At 39.7% G+C, this 24,099-nt stretch overlaps 1 protein-coding gene across 1 annotated transcript; it reads left to right on the forward strand.

Moving 5' to 3' along the window:
- The first annotated feature begins 3,975 nt into the window (after positions 1-3,975).
- Positions 3,976-21,956, forward strand: LOC140946171 (uncharacterized). Its single transcript, XM_073395252.1, has 11 exons — positions 3,976-5,638; positions 7,845-9,520; positions 10,308-10,353; positions 11,385-11,685; positions 12,244-12,590; positions 13,776-13,999; positions 14,575-14,867; positions 16,124-16,447; positions 17,089-17,242; positions 17,748-18,039; positions 19,091-21,956. Exons 1-11 carry the CDS (start codon positions 3,976-3,978, stop codon positions 19,420-19,422), a joined length of 5,652 nt encoding a protein of 1,883 aa, XP_073251353.1. The 3' UTR covers positions 19,423-21,956.
- Positions 21,957-24,099: the final 2,143 nt, after the last annotated feature.

Genomic DNA, 24,099 nt, shown 5'->3' on the forward strand with positions numbered 1-24,099 from the left:
TTTTCCCGACGAACTCTACCCACGACCCACGACGTTTAGCTACACTCGGCAAGTAGAACCATCAGAGCTTTACCGGCGGCATACCTGCGAAGTTGAACTCGGGTCAACTTCGCGCAGGCATGCCGGCGGTAAAGACTGGGATTACCAATATTGCCGGACTCTTTTGTTCTCATATCGGAACAGTATCCGAGACAGTACCGGCGGCCATGTCGCAGGTGCATCGGCGGCATATGAGAACCAGGCTTAAGACAAGAAGAAAACAAGAAGTACGTTTTACTTGGATTGACTGTAATCTCTTTTGTTCAACATTTGTGATCTAAAACAAATACATTCATCACAGATACCTGGGATACCATCAAGTGACGTGATACAACTCACTTTGACTCTGAAGATGACTACCGCACAGGTTGTCGAAACGTCAGTCACTGTCAACAACTGTCCTATTCAGGACTGCGTTCACCCGGACGATCAAACTCAACCTATTTCTGAAATGACTCCAGGGTTCAAACCTTTCACAAATAGAGAATAGTTAGCCTATAGGCCCACTTTTCAGATTGCAATGGTAATTAATAAATACCTAATATTATGTCTTCTCAGGATCTGGGGACACTTGGACTACCGTCCACCGGTAAGTTTGTCATTTAATTCAATAATGGATTTTAGTGTACAGTTTCAAGAGTTTAATATGGTCTACGTTTGATTTTGAAAAGTGAACCAAGGCGCTGTAGTAGAAGCAACTTGGAAATCCTAATAGCCTATTGAATGTTATACAAATGACGGGAAAAAATCCATTGAGCTACGTGGCACTTTGATAAAAAGTCCCATTTTTAAACTAGACTACGAGTGGTCCCCATTTTTCCTCAGGGATAGTAGAGGGAGCGAAACGCGAGCGCGCGTGAAAATCACCCCACGCGTCTCGCCTTTCTCGCGTGAGGTGATTTTCACGCGCGCTCGCGTTTCGCTCGCTCAACTATCCCTGAGGAAAAATTGGGACTACTCGTAGTCTAATTTTAAACACGACACTGTTGTTCATACTTCTTAAATTTTTAATGAACATTTCCTTGACTATTCCTCTACAACTGAAAACATTTAATAAAGCAACAGGTTATTGTATTTGTCAATTTCAACAACAGAAGCCTGGACTACCAGAATCGCTTTTTAATTTCGTTGTTCCTTCACTTATGCACTTGTCCAGTTATGCCAAGTTCATCCGTCCATCCATTCGTCCATTCACTGAGCAACCTGCCCAGCAACAAACCCAAACTCCCATTGGACCACCCACCTACCCACCCATACTCCCACAAAAAAACTCATTGATCATCCTTTTATGTACTTGTAAAAGTGAATTCCTTTGTTAAACCATTTACTCTTTTCAAAATTCTTTTTCTTGCATGCATTGATTCTCTCATTCCTTTTTTGTCCGAGGTAAGTTGAGGTAATGCGGTCACATAGTACCTTAAAGTTTTTCTTTTCAGCCTTTGCAGGAGAAGTGAAGAAAGGGATTCCAACAGACGAAGAACTAGAAGATATGTCGGAAAATATCCCTGACCATTGGATAAAGCTTGGGCGTCGGCTAGGATTCAATAAAGAGTTGCAAGAATTTGACAAAGGCCATGACAAACTTGCTGAGAAAGCTTACGCCATGTTGATCGCCTGGAAAGAAAGAGAGGGCTCAGCTGCTACTTACCGTGTTCTTAACAAAGCGCTGTGTGACATACGCGTGAAACGTAGAGATTTAGCACAACAATTTTGTTGCTACTGACTGACTGATTAGATTTTTACTGTCTTCTTTGCACTGAATTGACAGTAATCTACCTCTCACTTGTAATCGTTTTAATATCTTTTAGATATATATATATATATTAGTGTACAAAGTACATGGTATTTATGTTGTAGCTGGCTATCTGATATATGTTGTGCATTAATTTTATCCTTGCTTTAAATTTTCTATCCCTTTCTTCGTTATAGGGTATGGTAATGTGTGATGATGAGTTTGAAACAAAAGAAAAGAAAATCAGTTAAACCAAGGATAAAATTGAACCATAACATATACGTGAATATAAGGCAGAATATACAGAGAGCTCGAATAAGACACCCCCCCCCCCACCTTTTGGGTTTGGGTCATTAAAGTTCTATTTTCTTTGAGTCAGGTCTGTGAGTTGTGCCTGGTATTAGTTACAGTGAGACAAGCACTTAAATTCAGTTAATATGTCTCACACGTTTATTCTAATGCTTAATGTAAATATGTCTCTTCACAAAAAAGAAAAAAATTCTTAGTATTACTGTTCTACACACAGACTCTCCACTCTAGAAACTGAAAAATTTGTAGTATTCTATCATCATGTATAGTGTAGTTGTTAAGTACCTCAGGCAAACTGATAGGTGTACAGTATTAGTTTTATAAATTTTATTTATTATATTAATATCTATTTTTAACATATGTACAGGTGTTTTGATATTTGATGTATATACTTTAATTTTCATACAGATTCCTTTTTAGCTACATGTACAGGGCATCTTATTTACTCCAAAGTTTTTTCTTAATAAAGTACTGTATTTATTATATTTAATCAGAAGCTTATGCTTCTGATTTAATCTAAAATGCATGATAGGAAACTGTTCCAACAGTCCATACACGTTCAAAATAAATACCGTGATTGAAAGGGTGATATTTGCCCATTTTTTGGACTGGAAAAGTTCTAGGCACAATATATTTTCGCAATTGAGACAAACTTTGAATGGGACAGTGGGTGAAGAATTTGGACTTGGAAAGTAAGATTTGTTTTTGCCTCTGACATCTTTCAGGAGGCTCTTCTTGGATTTTTATGATTGCATTTATCTGCCATAAAGTCGTCATTGTCTATAAAGTAATGGGCAGGGAAACAGGTTTGGCTAAATGTCTCAATTTTTTTTTGTTTTACTTTTTTCTTTGATTCATGTTGTCGTTTCATGTTGTTTTTCCACTGGTTGTTATTCGGAGACAAAAAGGCAATTCCTAGGGATAATTGGGTTTTTAATGTTGCGATTGTGAACCTGTTTACAATCAAATCTCTCCTAGACACCTGAAGGGCCCGTTTCCTCGAAAGATGATTAAGATCAACTCAGGATTAAGCCAAATTTTAAGCAAGGTTTTCGTGTCTAAGAACATGAAACTCGAGCTTACAAAATACTGTTGAGCCTTTACTCTGAGATACAGTAATGATAACACAAAATGTTACTCTAAGCAGTACACAGGAAGGTAAAATACAAAAACGGAATGAATTTTTAATCCTGGATTAGCGCTAATATAATTCGCCTTTCGGCAACTGGGCCCTGGCTAATAGAAGGACCCCTCGAAATGGTACCTGCCTTTCTTTACTCCTTTTAGTTTACTCTCACGAAGTAAGGGCATCACTCTAAGACGCACACATAAGTACCTGTCCCATAAATACCCATCGAGAGAGTTGAATCTCTATCTTCAGACTTTATATTACTAAGGGAGTGTAGGGGAACCTGACCTTGACACCCCCCCCCAAACCCCCCCCACCACCACCACCACTGTCAGGTTATGGGTGGGACAGGGTATTAAAAGCCCTACACTTCTGTCAAGGCCTATTCTAAATTCTTCCATGAAAATAATTTTACCCCTGATGCTGTTGTTTTTAATTGCTGTTATCGATTTTTTTAGTGGGGGCCGGGGGAGACGGGAAGGAGATTGCTAGCTTTCGTGTCGTTTGCCTGGGGTTCAGTGTACCGTTTTCCCTTTGTTTTCTTTGTTGCTTTGTTAAGGAACAGAGAATGGTTTAACACGATGACTGGAATTTGGGGTTTGCTTATTCCGGTTCCAGACATCCGTCCCCAAAACAACTAGGTTAAGCTTACCCTGTCCAAGGTCTATATGAAATGTGCGTGACTAGAGGTAAGGTTCGCGTGACTATTCCAGCCGCGGAAGACTAAGTACTTCCGGCTTTCTTTTGGCCAGCGGTGCAATCAAAGATGGCGTCCGCTTTGGTGGAAAGCCCATCTGAACTAAATCAACTTTTTAGGGACATATCCTCGAAGTTTTCTCCAGTTGAATCAGAGGATGTCGTGAAGTCTTCAAAACGAATTTATGGAGAGCAATTTAAATCGCTGGGAAATCAAGATTTGTTGTCATGTTTGGATCGTTTGTGTAAGTTCGGTTATGTCTCGAGTAAAAAACTGACTCTAATCAAGGAGTTCATTGCTACAAGATCAAACAATAAGCATGACATTAACAAAAGAGTTGAAGACTTTGAGACCTCCCACCCATCGCAGCCTGAGCCGGAAAAGGAATTACACGGAAGAATTGAGGAGTTCAAGGAGATCACGGAAAAACTTAAAATGAAGCCTTTTGTTGTTAATTTGTACGGATCCGCTGGAGTGGGAAAGACAACTCTTGCTAGGAACATTTGTGATAAATGGGCTGGTGAGAAATATGTCTTTGATTTAAGAGAAGCTAAAGATATGACGGCGGTTTATCTGAACATCATGGGTAAACTTGACCTAAATATCCAAAACGTTCGTTTTGATATGGGTACTGTTGTTGGAAGAATTCATGACCTGTTGAATGTGACAAGCAAAGGTCCTCCTGTTCTGTTACTTCTTGACAATGTGGATCAGTTCACTGAAGGAAAGGAAAAGGAGGGCAAGAACTTAAGAACACAATTTTTGTACTTCCTGGGAAAGCTGTCAGAGTTTGATGGCGAGAAAGGTTCATTACATGTCCTTCTGACTTCAAGGAATCAGCTGAATAATTCAGAGACGGTGTCTGATTTTAAGTTGCAACCTCTTACAAATAATTTTTCAGAGAAAATCTTGCTACCTACAGAAACATTTCACGTTGAGGCACAGCAGAAGAAGAAGCTTCTTGACATCTGCAAAGGAGTTCCATTGCTTTTGAAAGGAACAGCTGCAATTTTGAAACAAAGGAGAAAATCTCCCGGTGATCTTATTGATGAGATAGAAATGAACTCTAAAGAGGAAGCTGGAGATCCTGTGAAATCAAAATATGAAGAGGATACAGAAGAAAGACCTTTTAATTCAGAAGAAGAAGGCATTGATGATGAGCAAATATCAGTGATTAGAGAAATGTTCTATACTTTACCATCTGACACTTTGAGGGTTTCTGCTGTATCTGTATCCTTGTTTCATGGGCCCTTTACTGCTTCCACTGCTGCCAAAATTCTTGGTGTTAGCATATCAGAAGCTGTAGCACAGCTTGAAGGACTAGTAACCAATGAAATTATTCATGTAGTTGACGAAGATGCCAAGCAGTTGATGTATGACATTCATCCACTTTTAAGAAAGTATGGAGAGAGCATTCAAAATGATGCCATGTTCTATGAATCTTACACTGAAGCGAAGGGCCGATTTTATGAGCACTTTATGTTAAAGATGAAACGAATTGCTGGATTAATAGAGTCTAGCTATATCAGAGCATTCAATGAGTTTAAAAGAGATCGTCCAAACTTTGAGTTTGCAATTGACATTGCCTTGTTACCAGAGTACTTTAGTGTTCCAGGTGGATACCACGAAAGTGCATTGATTGTTTCCCTTTTTAATGCCATGTTGTCTGGAAAGAAGCAGACTAAGCTGTTCCATTCCTGGGCAGAGATGTGCAAAGATGATGGAAACTTAGGTATGTTTTTCTTTTCATTACTTTATTGCAAGGAAATGACAAAAATCCCTGCATAACTTTTTAACTAGGTGTCTCAAATTGTTTTCTAGCATTTTATTTTCATCCCAAATACTGCACTAAAAAATTTCAGAATTCTGTCATCAAAGCAAATGCTCTCTTGTCAGTGAATTACTCACAGTAATTTCACAGGTTATCTTGACAATATTACGACCCATTTATTTAAACAAAATAGCCCTTTCCATTCCATGTAACTAGCATTTGGAACTTATCAAGACTAACCAACACCAGTACCACTGGCCTTACCACTACTTCTACCAAAACCACTTCCACCACCTTTACCAGCAGCATTACTACTACCACTACCCAGTGTTCTCCCTAAATTTTACCTCAGCAGGTAAGGGCCCAGTTTTGGCCAGTAAGGCAAAAAATATGCCCCAGAGGCACACTTTCTTGGGGAGGGGAGGGGGGAAGGGGGGTAGTGGAGTGAGGGACATGGCCTCACCCTCACTGGGAAATTTTGGAGCTAAGTTTCCTCAAACATCGTTCCCTCATATTAAGACCTATTTTATGGAAATCTGCCATTGTTATCTTAAGAGAACAAAAAATGATTGATTCCAATAATTTTACTGTGTCTTCAATGTCCTCTTTGCAAAATGCATGGCCCATAAAACGAAAAGCTGTGTATACTTTAGTACTTTTCCATATACAGCTATTTCGAGAAAGGTTGTCCGACAAAATGTGCACGCGACAATCCCGAAAGGTATTATGAGGTATGATCAATAGACTGTTCTTGACACTATAGCTGTCAAACCTACTCTTGTTTCTTTTCTATAACACTCGCAAACGTACGTCCATGGCCTTTTGCGCCATTCTTCTAGATTTCTTTAAAGAACAGTGAACTTAAATCCACCCACAATACCTTTCGGGATTGCAGCGTGCACTTTTTTTAACAACCTTTTTCAAAATACGAACAAGAAGTGATTTTGAAAAGCATTTAACTATAAAAAATTGCGATAAAACATTTCTTAAAATCATTTTAAGACTAAAAAATTGCTAAAAAGCGACGACGTTTCGACGTTAGCTGAACGTCATTATCAAGTCAAAATAAGTTAGTGATTTTTGGTCTATAAATACTAAAAAAACAACAATAGCTGATTAAAAAATTGTAACGTGAGAAAATATTAAACAAAGAGTTTCGCACGTATGGAGTCCGTCTGAATATTTAAATTGGGCTTAAGCTTCTTGATGAAGAGCATTTCAAATACTAAACAATCAAATTTGCTCTGGCACTTTCTTAAAACCGTGAATTCTTTTTCAAAATAGCTGTATATTTATTCATTCTCCTTGTGAGAATTGGATCAGATCTCAACTTCCCTTCTTATAATCTACTTTTTTAAATTTTAGTGAACCTTCAAGTTGTTGTAGGCAGTAAGAAGTGTTGCATCAGGTGGTAAATTTTACCAGTTACCGCCTGTTAGAGAAAACACTGACTACCATTACCACTACCACGACCACTACCACTACTACCACCTTCATTACCACTACCACTACCACCACCACTACCAGTACCATCACTACCTGCACCTTCACTACCACTGCCACTACCACTACCACTACCACCACCAATACCAATTGGTTTGTAATTAATTTTAGGAATGAGCATTATTTTTTGTAATACTATGAAATGTTATGGTGGTACAAATAAAGCATTCTACTACAACTACTAGCACTTCCACTTCCACCACCACTACTAGTACCGCTACAACCACCACCACTATGACCAATACCACAACCACCACCACCACCACCACTACCACTACTACTTCCTCTACTACTATTACTACAACTGTTGCTACCACAACCACCATTACCAGTACCATTACCAATACTACTACCAGTACCATAACCACAGCCACTATTACTGCCACTGCCAATATTGCACCAGAGTACCCCAGTCATCACCACTACTGCTTTTGCCACCACTATGATGGCCACAACCACTACATCTGACACTTCCACCACCACTTGCACTGCTACTGCTACTGTTCCTGCTGCTACCACAACAGTACAAGACAGCATCATGTTACTAACTCTGCCAGTTTCTCTAGCACTCTGACAGATGAGGTATATTTACAAAGAGAATCAAATAGACTTAGCGTGTCAAGGTTTACAATTGTTGCAAATGTAAAGTGTCCCTTTTTTGCAGGTTCATTATTTCACGCTCAGTTACGATGTTGGGAAGCCAGGCTGGTCTCAGAATCTCAGGGTGCTCAGAAAGCTTTTGAAGTGTTGGAAAAGGCATCCACGTCATTAAAACAAGTTGATGACAAATCTACCGAATCTTTCAAGCTGACCCGAGGGCTATACTTGTATTTTCAGGGAGAAATCTACTACCAAAATAGAGACTACCACCAAGCGATTGAATGTTTAGAGTCCTCTTTAGACCTCATGGAGGGTCCGTTAAAACTTGACACCAATCTTGCCAGGTGTTATAACGCTCTAGGCAATTGTTATTACGGACTTGGCAGACCGGAGAAAGCTCTTGAGTTCTACAACAAGGCACTTAAAATGCGAGAAGAATTATCCGGCTCTGATTATCACTACGACATGCCCGTTTACAAGAATCAGATTGGCACAGTTCATGAGGACAAAGGAGAGTATGAAGAGGCAGTGAAATGCTACAAAGATGCTCTTGAACTTTTAGAAGAGCTCAAATGTTTGGGATATGAAGATGAAGCACTGTTTCGTAGAAATCTCGCCAATGTTTACGTTCGCCAAGAAAAGTACAAAGAAGCCGAAGAGGAGGCAGAGAAGGCGTTTAAAATCAGACATAAAATTCTTGGAGATCACCCGGATACTGTGCGAAGCATTTTTCAACTGGGAGTTATTCAAGCAAACTTAGCGACTTATGACAAAGCCTTGGACTTTTTCTTAAAAGCTTGGAAAATGGAGAAATTATTGGGTGCTGGGAACCAAAGTGCGGTTTGGAGAAAAATTATCAAAGGCGTCTTTGATATGCATATATTCCTAAAGAAGAAAGGTGCCGAAAAAGAAAAAGAAGAGTTTAGGCAGGACGCTTTGGCATTTTGTGAGCGTTTCTGGAAAGAAGAGAAAACTTCTCCACAGTTTAACTTTACTCCTTACAATAAGGAGATTATTGATGCCATACTATATCTACTGGAGAAAAGAACCAGTTTGTTTGGATTGACAGATAAGAAAGAAAAAGCTCTCATAGACAAGTATGAAAGAGAAGCTCTCTGGTTCTATGATGGAATGCAAGGAATTACCGAGGAAAGCTTTAACAATGAATTTGACGGGACCACAGACAATAATCTGCTTAATGAACTGCTGAGAGAGAGAACTGCTTTCTTGGACAAGTTAATTGAATTCTGTAGTCGACACGATAAGCATGAAAAACTTCTTAAGCACAAACAGGGGAAGATGGCGCTGTTTAAGAAAGTCCTTGTCAGGTCCGATTTTGTCGGTGAGAAGAAACAGGAGAAATCAACGCTAAAAGAAGCGGTGGAAGAGTTGTATAAAGACATTGGAGAGAAAAACAGTATCAAGAAATTTAAAGAAAACCTCTTGGCAACCTGGCAAAGGCAGTGGGAAGAAGGAAAACGTGCAGAGGAATCAAAAGTGAAGTTGGTGGCTAGAGAAAAAATGATCAAGGGAATACTACAATTGTGCGAGGAACTCAAAATGAAAGATCTTCGTAAGAGATATAAGAAAGAAGAATTGAATTTTCGTGAAAGATTATGGGAAATACGATACACTGAAATGGAACCTTCCGTTAAGAAGAAGTTTCTTAATGAGATGAGAGAGCTGGCGTCTTCGATTGGAGAAAAAGAAAGAGTGAAAGTCTACCTTGCTGCATTAAAGGTAAAATTTTGGGGTTAAAAACCTACCGTTTTCCAACTTGGCGGTAAAGAGTCGTCCTATTTTGGGCATTTACTGTAGTCTACACAGAGTGTAGGATATTCACTAGGTTCTTTTACAAAAAGATTCTTATATTTTAAGAGGCAAATGCCAGTGAGCTGTCATAAGACTAAAATTATTGTTATGTTTAATAAGATCTCACTCAGAGCAGGCGATCACTCTCCACGAATTTTTACTGCTTTTTACTGCTTTTCCTTTTTTATGTCTTTTTTTTCCTTGATGCGCAAGATTTTTGCTTGAATTGTTTTGTTGTTGTTGTTTTAAATGGTGGTCTAAATCTTAAATGTTTAGCCTATAGGGTCTATTAATTTTTACATCACTTTGTAGGTTTTGATGAACGGTTTTTTACTGTATATTTTCGGTAGTGTAGAGATTTTTTTATTCTCACCTTCATGAAATTCTAGTAACGTTGGTTTGAGATCGAACATTACACACCACTTTTTTTAAATGAATTTTTGTTTTTGAATATCCAATAATCAAACAGGCAAAATTTGAAAGTCAGTTACTGAGTGTTTATGACTATGCCTTGCTTATTATTTTATATATTAATTCTTTACTTTTCCTGCTATATTGTAAGTAAACAATAAAGGGTTATAAACCCGCAAAAATGACGAACCTAAATATGGCATTAAACTCGAACCTTTTTTCCTACAAAAAAGTCCGGTGTGTCTTTTGTCATGTACCATACTTCACCTCTAATCCGTTTTGTCTTAACAAATTTCTCTTATAGGATCTGAGGGAGAAAAAACAGCCAAGCACCTCGCTAACACCGAAAGGTAACTTTTCATGATGATTTCTTATTAAATAATAATTAATCAATCTTGTTCTCTGTAGCTCACTTCGGAAAAGAGTGATAGTCTGGGACCCAAACTAAGCGCGCGCTTATTTATGGGATTTGGGGGGGGCGGGGGGGGGGGGGGGGGGGGGAGTCGAGCAGCCACCTTGACGAGACATGCAAGTTGTTTTTTTTTGTAAAATTGCTCCAGGCACAACGTCTTCCTTTATGTTCACGTTTTCATGTTTTTTTTTTCTTTCCATTCCACCTTCCGTGTTGCCATTTTGAGCTGTTTTAACCCCGCTGAAACATTCCACTGCCCTGTCCGCCATGTTTGTTTACATTCGCCCCCCCCTCCCCTCCCCTTGCCCCACAAATAATCTTATAAATTCTCGCGCGCCTAGTTTGGATCCCAGGCTATCACTCTTTTTCGAAGTGAGGTATTGTCAAACTAGTTTCTGAGTGCGAGCATCTGTTTGCCTGGGGCCCCGTTTTTCGAAAGTCCTAATAAGCTGTCTCTGTTTATGAAACAAAATAGAGTAGTTTGCTAGCCAGGACCCGCGCTCTAATTCTTTATATTTCGATTTGAATATTTGTTTTCGAGCCCGAAAAGTTAGCGGGGCTCTCGAGAAACGGGCCCCGGGCTTCGAAACTGTATGACAGCAACAACCAGTACATGCTCCACAAAGATCTTACTCGATTCATACATTCCGAGTATGCAGAATTGGAGGAAGTGAAAGGAATGCTCTGCCAGCAGGGTGGGAAAAGAGCGATAGGAAAATAAAAAGAAACTCAATAACGCTTTTGGTAAAGCCGATACCCAGATGATGACGCAGGTGTGGACCTACCACTCCCCTAAGTCACAATTTTGCCCTAGGTGAGAAGTAATCGTTAATGTTGACTCGGGGAAGGGGTAGGTGCTCAGTTACACAGAAACCTCATTTGTTGACAATAAATACCGCTAAGTAAAAAAACCTAAAACTCGTCGTTATCTCAGTATTTTTTTTTTATTATTATTATTTTAAGTTCAAGTCCTTCAAGTACAGATGAGTTCTTTGCTCGAAAAATCCTCGTCGGATGCTGGCGAAGAGGAAGAAGAAGAAGTAGTAGTAGAAGCTGAAGGAGACGTTGAAACGGTAACTATGGAGGCTTCTGGGACAGAATCATCCGAGCAAGTGATCACAGTAGGTTCAGAAGAGGATATTGTAACCCTGTCAGGGCAAGAAGTTGAAGGAGGATCCCAAGAAATGATTGTGAGTGGGCCGGAAGAAGAGGTTGAATTAGAGTCTGAAGACGGAACTCCAGTTAAAAACGATTATATCGTTGTATTCAAGTAAGTACTTTAATGTGACATTCAGTAAAATCTCCCTAACGCGGATACCGTCAACTTCCGCTCATAAGCTCTTGGCTTATTCAACTTCGTAAGGGTTTTAAGAGGGCTCACGAGGGGGTGGGGGTGGGGGGGGGGGGGGGGGTTGTTGGCTATAACCATACTAAAAAAGCTACATAGCAGTGTCGATCAAAATACTTTTTGAATTTTCTCGCTTTTTTAAGATTAAAAAAAATCGAATTCATTTCTGTGCAAACTAGAGGGGGCTTATATCCCAGGGAAATTATAACCGGATGTATCTTTTGTTTACAGATAGATGGGCCCACAACTAGGTGGGCGAACTTAGCAACGGAAGTTTAAGCCATTATAGGCAAAGATTCAAGTGCCAATATGTCGGCTTGAAAAGGGCTATGTGATGTCGTGTTTCCAACTTTGATATTTTAGCTTAGTAAGCATCTTCCTGTTATTTTTTCCACGGCGGAATAGTTCAACTTGAAAAAAGTTGGCCTATTTCACCTGTAGTTGCTTCTCAAAATTATTTATTTCATTTTTATTTTTAAGGGATAAGGTGTCCAAGCAAGGTACCCACTGGAATCTTAAACAAGTGGCCGCACACGTTACATTCCCTCCTGAAGCTGTATGTGAAGACCAAACAGTAACTGTCTTTAGATGGAATTCATCGGTTTGTTCCCCCCCTTTTAATGACAATGAAGCTCTGGTCAGTGGCATTATTGAACTATCGACCGACAGCGCTCAAGGTTTTGAGTTTAACAAAGCTGTGACACTGGTGATTTCCCATTGTGCGGCAGATATAAAAGGATATGAGGTTGTGGCTAAGATGTTGATTGACAGGGATACTAACGTGTGGAGTGACATCTCTGAGACTGTTCACATGCGGTCGTTAGCAGGTAAGGAAAAGGCGCTGATGAGACAGTCACGTCATTAGTTCATGACTAAGGAACCGTATTCCCCGGTGTGGTGGGCTATCTCAAATTCACACTCTCTAGGGATAATCAATACTCATTCCAGATAATTTTACGTTTCTGGGAAACTGTCCACCTACCCCTCCCCTAAGCCAACATCAACACTTACTTCTCACTTAGGGCAAAATGTTGGCTTAGGGAAGGGGCAGGTGGGCAGTTTCCCAGACACGTATAATGATCCCTCATTCCTTGACTTGTAAACTGCGCCACAAGTAGTCTGGCAAAAGCCCCCTAACCAGTGTTGTAAATTATCCCTGAAAAGGCCTTTGTGGCGGGGAGGGGGGACGGATAATAGTTACGATATTTACAATTTACAACAATAGCAGCTATATGTAGCATTGTAGAGCAGATATTAATAGTACATATGACGAGCTGCAGAAAGGGCAGTCTTTCGTGGGGCGTTTTCACCTGATTTTTTTTTGTTAAAATAATTAGGTAACTTAGATCAAACCGTATAATAAAGTCAAACAAAGAAAAAAATCATGATTTGGTTATAGAACGTTGGAAAATAGAAAGTTGTTGCCTAATTGAGATTATTATTCTTTCAAAATAATTCTGCGTTTCTGATTGGCTAAAATCACACGCATAAGTCATCATAACCAGTTACAGTTGACCAAATTTGGAAGAATTTTGCCATATTGAAAAGATGACGTCAAAGGTGCAGCAAAGTTGCTGATTATTGAAGCGTTAACCGAGAAAACCTGGGGACGAGGTTGATTTGTTTTCAAAGTGAGTAAAGGCAAAGTGAGTAATGACAGAACATTTTACTCGTTTCACGGCGAACTATTGTCTATAAACATGGCAAGAATAGCAAGAAGACAACTCGACGGACGACATCTGCTATTTGAAACATATTTGCAGACCTGAACAGCCCTTTATCTCCTAAGCTTCTCGATAAAGATGCACTATCGATATGACTGAGGTAAGCATGTCTTAGCTTGATTTTAAACTTGGAATTATTTTGAATGATCTTGGAGTGTGTTATCCACCTTTCATACTCAGTCTCATTCAATAATTGCTAAATGGCTGTTTTATACAGGCTGTCTTTCAGTAGAACCGGTTTGACTGCATCACTAAACTGGAAAACTGCATTTTTTTTTTTCATTACAGACATCCCTGCCTCATCAAGTGGTATTCCTGATTATTTTCTACCGGTTGCTGAGTTTAAAGTAACACAGTGCTCAACGTTTGCAGTTGTTTGCCGTCTGAAATCGAACGAGTTCACTCTTACTTCTGAAGGAAAAGTCCTTTCTTTGCCTGAGCATCCACTCTTTAATGTTTCTATTCCTGAACATGCTGTACCGAAAGGCGAAGAGCATCATGTCGTCGTCAAGGTTAGTTAATAATTCCTCCATAACGCTGGGTAAGGCATAGTCTCTTACGCAACCATTTTAGTGTCGTCACGCAACGCTCGTCACCCTCCCTGTGAAGGTGCGTTGCGTGACGTCCCAAAGAACGACTACGAAGGAGACAAAGCATATTTGCAAACCTGAATGTCTTCCTTCAAATAATTCAAAGTATTACTGTTGTCAACACCGTGTTGATTTTCCATACTATCTAGCTCCCTTAAGAGTGATCAAAAGGAGGAATTCTTCATAATTGATAAACGTGCGCTTCTTCCGTCACTGAAACTTAGCAACGTGTCTGCATTGAATTGTGTCTGAAGCTACTATTCAAAAACCTTTCAACTTACTTGACCCTGGTTTGCAGTTAAGCTTGACACGTACCTTTGTACAGCTAATATGAATGTAGAGCGGATCAAGTGTATAAAAACTGATAAATAAAGAAATAAATAAATAAATGAAAACAAGCTCTTGAATTACTGTTTCAGATCACCTCTACATTTTAAGTACAATGGTGATAAATACAAATTTTACATCCTTCTAATATTCTTTGTCTCTGCGATTAGTTGCAGGAAATTCCCCAAAAAGAATTTAAGGGGAAGGATGTATGGGCTGGCCCTATACTCAGAATCACAAGCCCTGTCACATTGCAGTTTCAGCAGCCTGTAACCATACAGCTACCAATGTCACTCAGGGAGGAAAGCTGTGAATCTCCTGACATGTCAACGTGTCGCGTTCGAATCTTGTTTCAAGAATCAGCTTCTGGACACCAGGAATGGACTGACGTTACCGACCGCCTTGTCACGCCTGCAAGTTGCGATGGAATGGTGTTTGAATTCAGTGTCACGCACTTCTCTGTGTATGTACCTAGTATTACTGTTATATTAGGGAGGCGTGACTCAGGGCTGTCAAAAAGCTTTTAAGTAGCGGGCTGATAAGGAATAGTAGGCGGCTTTTGAACTCGCACCAAAGGCACAAGTTCTTGATGGCCGAGGCATCATTCTAGGGATGTTGTGAAATTTAGATCCTCGGAAATGGCGTTTCCAGGGTTTTTCATGAGGTATTTTCCTCCGCGGACGCCATGTTGTTTCGTCAGAATACACGCAAGACTGGGAGCAATGCCGTCAAAATGTCCCAGGCATTCCACGATATCTCACGGTTCGAATGTTTCACAGATCTAAACCTGCCTTTGAGGGTTCAATGTCATTCATAACTGGGATACGTATGCTTTACAATTTTATTCAATGGTGCCTATTTTTTGTCAGCAGTTATGGTAGAAGGAGATGAAAGTAGCCTGTTAAGGATGGCTAACTAGCCGGTGGTTTTGGCCGGCTGCTTGCCCTTATTAACAGCCCTGGTTGCCTGGGTCGAGTTGTTCAAAGTTGGGTTAAGATAACCCGGGGTTAGTGCGAGATTTGAATTCAGATTTGAAAGCTTAAAAGGCATTTCAGTTTTAGTTCTTTTTGTCTACAAGTTGATTATTGGAAGCTCTAAAAATAGTACAGAAAAATATCCGAGAAAATGCTTTTGAACACAAGAAAAAGAAACCCGGGTTAAGCGCTAATCGGCCTTTGAACAACTGGGCCCAGGTTGTTAGGGCGCTGCACTTGCAATCCAGAGGTCTCGGGTTCATATTCGGGGGCTACTCAATAAAGTTTTATACGGGGATACTCCGTCCCGAGGTCCAACCCCTTACCCTTTTATATACCCTTTTTGACAGAAACGGTACCCCTTTCGTATACCTTCATTTGACACCGGCTTTCACGTACCTAGTTTAGAACGTTGCATCCTTCGAACCGCTGTGATGTTTTTTACAGTATGAATTCATCACTAAACAACAAAGTTTTCTTGACTTTTTGACGGCAATAAAATGCCTATGTCAGCCTTTTTAGGTCCCTTTACAGATTAACCTTTATTCTGAGCAGAAGAAGTAACTGTTTATCTCACCCGAGTTTGAACTTCATTAGTGCTTGTAAGATGGCAGTGGAACGTTACTGCTTGATGGTCACTGTCTATCCTGCTATCCTTATCCCCCACCCAAATCTCGTTTTCATAGCTGTTTAATCGATCTTTCGTGGTATGCGCGCACTAAAATATGTGATTGTTTCAATACAGGTTCTGGTGTTGGCTGGAATGGTGTGCACAGCCTATTGTCTGGCTACGAGAAGCAATGTCTTGCGACACAAGAAGAGTGGGGAGAGCAGCATTTTTTGCAGCCTATGTCCCAAGGGATACCCGTGTTAATTTTAGTTCGAAACTCAGGTTGTTTTGCAGTCCAGCGGACAAGAGAGGAAAGCTCCACGAGGATGAGGTGGAGCGGAATAATGTCTGGTTGGGGGATGGAAGTTCGTTAGAGTTGATGAATCCCGAAGACAAAGCGTATGTTTTTCTTTCAGGAGACGTCTTGAGATCAGTAAAACAAGCCGGAAAATTTGTCTGGTAATAATATCGTATTTAATTTGTGAATGAGGTCCCGTTGACTTATTTAACGTTGTTCAGAGCTGGGAATAGAGTTTCAGCAAAGGCTGAAGTGAGGCGTTTTCTTTTTTAATATATCTCGACGCTGCCCAATTCGTAATGCTTATTTTTCTGGCTCTTATAGAGACCACTTGGCCAAAAATGTTGGCAAACCACTGCCGAATATTGCAAAATGTCCATTTTCGGTTGACGTGCGTCGCTCAAAAACGTGTCTGCTTAAACCCCCTCAGGTCATCAGGTCGGTCATCGGGTAATTTCCGACTAAATTTGGCCCATCTCCGATGAGGTCTTAAACGTGGCGGGACGTGTTGAAGATGAATGACCCATCATATTGCAACCAGCAGTTTCGGATGAAGTAGGACCAACATGAAGGATCCCTTTAAAATAGCCCTTACTCACTTTTCCAATAAATCTCAGTACGTGTACCCATTGGCAATTGTTTTTTCTGTGGTAAAGACGTACGACGCCTTGCGAAGCACTGAAATTTCACTTGAAGTAGCACAAAAGCTGTCTTTTGTTTTGTTGTTGTTATACTGCATCAGACGATTTCTTGTGTAGGTGTTTATTTATATATTTATTTTTTATATTTTTATTTTTTCCAGCTTTCGTGATGACCCTTTTTGTTTAAATGTCAAGGTTGATGTTAGATGTCCCGGGGACTTGACCGTTGAGTTCTTCAGCAACAGCGAGCGAGATGGAGATAAATTGTTGTGTGAAATGGACGTAACGCTTCCTCCTCAATCAAGTGATCCTGACGTAAGTGCCGTAATTTAATTGGTACTGTGATAATTCAATCGATGCCATGTCGTTTACTATATCTCACTTCAATTGTCCAAAACCTCTAGACTACGAGTAGTCCCCCATTTTCCCTGAGGAAAAAAGGGGTACTCCTCGTAGTCTACAAAACCTCTGACCTTAGGCCCGGTTATTCTGGTATCCGGGGTCTTTTTTAATCAGGTATGCAGTATTTTGGGTATCAAATATAATAATATGTTGACACAGTGATCAAAATATGCTCGCCAGAGATTCGCAAGGGGCTGGCAAAGGAGTGAATGTAATATGCTTAAACAATACCAAAACTCATGCTGAAAAGCTCCACAAATTTAAAACGATATTTTTCTTTCTTTTACATGGCAACACTTCAACAATTCCTGCACTGTCAGACTGAAAAATATTTGCTACATCTGACTTTGTTCGATGGTACCGAACACAAGGTGTTATTATCGCTCTCAGGTTTATACCATTCCGTTATCTTTCGCAGAAAACACCAGTCGAATTCTTCGGTTTACCCTTTGATGACCAGACCCTACATGAAGCGAGATTCACTGATGGCATTCTAGCTGGATGCCGTGGGGTGTTGGAAGAAATAGGAAAAAGGAGTATTTATGACGACCACTTGTCTATTACCCCGACTAGAGAGGCTATGAAAAGCTTTTTCAGGGAGTTGGCAAAACTATCTCCCGAGCATCAACAAATGTGTTTTGATCAAATTGTTATTACGTTAAGAGGGATGGGAGAAGGAGTAAGACATGTAAAGGATCACCTTGTTGACGGTAAGCTTTTTAAAAATATAGAAAGAAATAAAATAGGCTTGTGAATCTTTAACTCGGCACTGTCCATTATTTAACAATTAATGAATAAGGCTGAGTATCTTATGAAGAATTATGGAGATGGAGGTGTTATCCGTCGAGGCCGTAGGCCGAGGCTGATAACACCCTCCGAGATCTCCATAATTCTTCATAAGATACGCAAGCCGAATTCAGTAATTGTTTTATTATTCATTCAAAATAATTCCTAGTTTAAAAGCAAAGCTAAAACATGCTTACCTCCATCGATGTTAAGTTCACCTTCGATATTGCACGTTTAGAGTTGTTCAGCTCCGCAAATATTCTCCAAATAGCAGATGTCGCCCTTCGAGTTGTGTTCTTGCCATGTTTTTAGCTATAATTTCGCCTAGTTGTTACTCTTGAAACGAGTGAAATGTCCGCCATTTTTTGTTTTCACAACCAAAACAACTCAACCTCGTCCCCAGGTCTTCTCGGTTAACGGTGCATTAACCTGCAAGAACGCTGCATTTTTGACGTCATTTCCTCGTTAAACACAAAATTCTTCCAAATTTGGTCATCAGTAACTGGTTATGGTGAATTATGCGTGTGCTTTTAGCCAATCAGAATCGGGGAAATATTTTGAATGAATAATAATAATAATATTTACAGGGTTTGTGTAGGTCTTGGAAAACCTGGAAAGTCATGGAATTTGAGAATTTCATTTTCCAGGCCTGGAATTTAATTGCCGGTCCTTGAAAGTCATGGAAAAATAGTTTTTCTTTCTATCCAAATGATTTGGTTAATACTAAAATTCTTGACTCAGTCGACAGTTCGCGTCTCGGGGATGGCTTTTATTCATTCATCTCCATTTCTGATTGGGAAAGCTAGTAGTACTGACAACAATTAAAATGTCAGTGGTAAAATAACAAAAATGTTGGACGATTGAGGTCACGCAAAAACAGTGGCGCGACGGTAAATGCAGTGCTAGTGGAATGTTTGTGAATGTGCATGCTATGCGACGTCGTTCACATTTTAATGTTTAATTTTGTTCTTGCAGCTCATGAAAAGGTTAACCAACTTCCAAGTGATAATGTCTGTTCAGTTGTTGCTGAGAAAGTCAAAATGGAATGGAAGACCTTCGCAGGTGATCTTAGACCGCCACTATCACAACCTGTGATCGAAGCCATAGAGGTGGAAGAAAATGGTAACCGAAAACAGTGTTGTCGGAAGGCTTTGAGAAGGTGGTACGAAAACAACGGATCTGAAGCCACAAACAGGCAGATCATGAGGTGCCTTACAAATATGGGTTTTGCTAATGTAAACTGGCATATAATGAGAGAACTTGGCTTGGTGTCGAGAGAAAATATGCATCAATCAGAGAGGCCGTGACATTGGTTTTAACTGAAGCTGTTACTGGAGCCTAGGCTTTCAATAACTTGCCACCGCATCTAAAGGAAGTTTACTCTATAGTAATTTTTAACCCGGCACAGCTTAACGATATTATTCTTTAGAGTTCTGGTAAATATTTAAGAGGTTTTTAGAGTCCTCATTTAAGTAGTTATATAATTCTTAGTTTTTATCTATCAACATTGTACATAGTTTTTACATTTTTTGATAGTTGATCTGTTATAGGTATTTTTTCCTTTAATTTTTAATTTTTTAAGTCGCCCAGGGCACCCATTTATAACAGCTTCAGCTGACGGGTTTACCCTGGTTAAATGTGTTATTATTATTTATTATTATTACTATTATTATTATTATTAATTGGCACGTAGATTCTATTACCACACAGTGCATGTTCATGGTGACAGGCGAGAATTCCACGGAAGAGTTAAAAAGACAACATCAAGCCTTGAAAACTGCGTCGGTGAAATCAAGAATGGAAAGTATTGATTCCACTCTACCTTCGGATCTGCTGTGGTCAGTTAGTTAACCAATCGAGAGACAAGGGTGCGAGCTGAAGGCTTACCGCAGTGCCTCTTGTCGATCAAGGTTTAGTGCTGAATAAACAAGAATTCATAGACTCTCTGCGTTTAAGGTATAATATGCCCCTGTCCGACTTACCAAGCAAGTGTGTTTGTGGTGAGAAGTATACCGTCTGCCATGCCCTGTCATGCAAAAGAGGAGGTTTCGTGGCGCAGAGACACGATGGTGTTCGCAACCTACTTACCTCACTTATTGGTAAGGTTTGCACCAACATTAAAGTCGAGCCACAACTACAACCTCTCAATAATGATCGATTCAACCTCATAACCGCGGTAACAAGCCTGGAGGCAAGACGGGACTGTATAACTCGTGGAGTTACAGCATTTTTTGATGTCAGAGTAACGCATGTTAACTCCAAGTGCAACCAGGGAAAAGAAACATCCACAATCTTTAAGGAGCAAGAGGGGGAGAAAAAGCGGGAGTACAAACAGAGGGTGCTGGACCAGGGCTGGACGTTGAAATGGGATCTTTCACTCCCCTTGTTTTTGGAACCAACGGTGGGATGGGAGCCGACTGCAACTGCTTTCTCGAACGCGTAGCCGAGAAGCTCTCAGAAAAGAATGAGGAACCTTATCACATTACTATTACCTGGATTAGAACATTGCTTTCTTTTGAGATTTTACGGTCCGTACACACATGCGTAAGACATTCTAGGACACCCTTCACAAAATTCCACAAGGGGATTTCATTGATGACTGCAGCTTAAACGCCACCCAAACGTGTGTGATAATGGCGTGATTTTGTTAATTTAGTTTAGTTGAAATGAACCGTTTTTTTCCGTTTTTTTTCCCGAATATATGATATATTTTTTAATGGAATGAATTTTTTCAATCAAAATTAAGGGGTTTTTTTTAATCGAAAGGAATAATGTAAATAGTGCTTTGACTGAATAGTTTTTTAAGTGAAATTAATTGTAAATAGGATTTTATAGTTAGCTTATCTTATTATTATTATTATTATTATTATTATTATTATTATTATTATTATTATTATTATTATTATTATTATTATTATTATCCAGCTAAGCCAGGACAGGAAGTGATTCCAAAACTCAGAAGAAAAGTAAATGCTCGATGGATTCATCGTCAGTTTGGCAGAAAGTACAGATTGGTGATTCAACAGTGCCAAAGCGAAAACGTCTCTGATTTGCAAAAAGAATGCGATTCAACAATTTAAAAAAGAAAAATAGGAATCTCCGAGTTTTAATTGTAAAGATTTAATGGTGCATAAAGATAGCGAATAAACACTTTTCCAGTAAATAACTGTTTTGGGATACGTCAGAAGCATATCCAGGGGTTATATGCTTCTGGATACGTTTATAATAGGCGTAGTTTATTTCTTTGGTAGATATGTTTTGATAAAACATCAAGGATTGGGAAAGGATTAATCACTTGTGCACATTATGACATTGCCAGATCTATTTTATGATGCATCAGTTTAGTTTTTAATGCACTTGCTATCAGTATGAAGCAAGAGCCATAATGTGACTCTTGGTATGAAGTCCATGCCATTTCTGATTTTTTTCATAGGTCTATTTATACTTATATTGCAATTCATGAAAATTTTGCATTTTAATGTATGTTTATTGTTCGTTAATATTTATTTATAGAACTATTGAATGAACTTAGTTTACTATTTATTTTTCTGCTCGATAACTATTTTATTCCTACAACGTATTTGAACTTATTTTATTTCGTATCTTAATTCGGAGAATTTTTCATTTTTTTTGTTAACACTATTTTTGTAGGTAGTTCTTATTATTTAACAATTATTGAATGAGGCTGAGAATGATGCATCCTCGAAAACTTTCGTCCCGCCTTTTCTCCCGACCCGACTGACTGCCCCTGGGTCTCCGAGGATGGCGGGGATGTTGTAGGATCGGGAAGAGTCGGATTTCTAAATATTTTGCAGTTCTTGTGATCCGAATCAATATTCTTCTCTGGCAAAGTAATGATGCAACACCTTTCTTTGACTTGCATACAATTCATTTCAGTGTTTACAGCCTCTGCAAATATTTTATTTCAAAATTTTCCAAAACCCCCTCCCTCCCCCGCCCCCCGCCACCGTCAAAAAATAATGGCCCGTCCCTAAGCAAGGACGAATTTGAGCGACGCACGTCAACCGGAAGTGGACTGTTAACATTCGTGGGCAGCGATTTTGCCCAAATTGTCGCTCTTCTCTATTAGAGTAAAGAAACTTAAAACCCAATGTCGGAAAATACCGAGAATCTCCAATCAGTTCTAAAAATTCGAATTTTGGCTAAATTACTACCCAAACAACCCTTAAGGTGAACCATTTCAAGAAATGATATTAAGAAATCTTCAAGCGCTTTACATTTTGAGAAATTTGGAAAAGTTCGAAACTCGATAAAAATGCCTTTTATATTCGCGAAATTGCTACAATTTTCAACAATTTTCAAGGAAGCAGGACTAGTACAAGCGCACAAAAGCTCCTATTGACTTGCTATTGCACACGCATTTACCAGTTACCCAAAGCTCGGAGACTGCATAAAAGAAATGTCTCGCAAAATAACTTTTGTAATATATTTTTGGGCTTTCATTGTTTGCACCTTGATTGTGTGCTGTTTTGGCGGTCGAAATAACGCCCAACTTTAACCGCAAACAGACAATTGTGTATGTCTCAAATTTAAAATATGATTATACTACAGTGAAACGGCTGTGATTCTTTTAACTAGACCTGAACTTTCAGCTCTGCGAAAAATAAAATTTTTAATATCAGTGGTGGATCCAGGGGAAGGGCCCTCCTTAGTTTTAGACCAAACTGAGGCCCGAAGGGCAGAAAAAAAAATTTGGAGACCGCCCCTCCTCCCTTTTCTCAGGGTCTGTATGACCGGGCCTCTCCTTATCTGAAGGTCTGGATCTGCTACCGAATATAGCCCCTCGGGCCACTAGGGAGTCCCTTAATCATTGAAGGATCTTCTGTGGGCGGGTCTCATGTTTATAAGACATTTTCTTTTCCGGGGTTGACTACCCTCCAGTTCTATAATCTTTGGGGTAGTGTTGCGGGAGCCAATGAATAAGCGAGCATTATCAGTATTAAAAAGATTGCGCCGGCACTACTTGGAAATCCCCAGGAGGCGTTTGTGTCAGTGGAAATTCATTGCCAAAAATGTATTATACTAGTGGATGAAAGATGTTGAAAAAGGTTCTTTTGGCTAAGTGGCTAAGGAAGGACACAAGAGAGGTGGGCTAAGACTTGGAAAAGCTGGGCCGAAGCCTTCCAATTATACGGTGTTTCTGGAAAATGTCGCCGCAAAACTATTGGAATACCAAGGAGAACTTGGAAGTTACGACACCAGTCACGATGATCGAAGGCCACTTTGTGCTTCATTAGTCATTGATTAAACGAGTCATCACAGCGTAGTTAACCGTAGGTTTCATTGAAAACGTACAAAAACTTCTTGTGAATCCTGCTCGATTGGGCTATGAGATACTTTGGCCTTATTAAAAATATTTACCTTTTTTGGGCTAACAGTTATTAAATCTGTCCAGCGCAACAACGCAACTAAGATTGAAATTCATGACACCTGAGTATCGGTAAGAATAAAAGACATAACCATAGCTACCTCCTTGGACCTGCAATGCCCGGGGTGGGGGGGGGGGGGGGGGGGAGGGAAGGTACTCCCGTATGTGGCCTATACGGGGATGTGCTGGACAGGGTATGGTTTTTTTACCTCTCCGTCCTAAAGGGGGTACATACCCTTCGTGTGAGTCTTTCCTAAACAGGGTATATAAATCGTATTTATAGATTTTAGAAAATAAGAACCTGTTTCAAATTTTAGTTCTTGTATAGAGGGGGGGGGCCTTAAAACTTATGACATGAGCAGTACCTTGTTTAGTGCTTATATACGGTGCCCAGATGCAAATTTCTGTCTGAGATGACAAAGTTAAGTAAAAAGACACAATTTCGCGCTGCGTTATTCATTGTTTTATTTTTTTGATAATTTCTCTTTAAAACCTATAGCGTGGGTAGCCTGTGGTGTTTTGCTCCAGAAAGAAAATGCAATCGTACAGTCACGTCCAGCAACTTACTGCGCTTTTCACAAACATGCGAACTCTA

The sequence above is a fragment of the Porites lutea genome, chromosome 8 (assembly GCF_958299795.1).
Source record: "Porites lutea chromosome 8, jaPorLute2.1, whole genome shotgun sequence".
Classification (NCBI taxonomy): Eukaryota; Metazoa; Cnidaria; class Anthozoa; order Scleractinia; family Poritidae; genus Porites; species Porites lutea.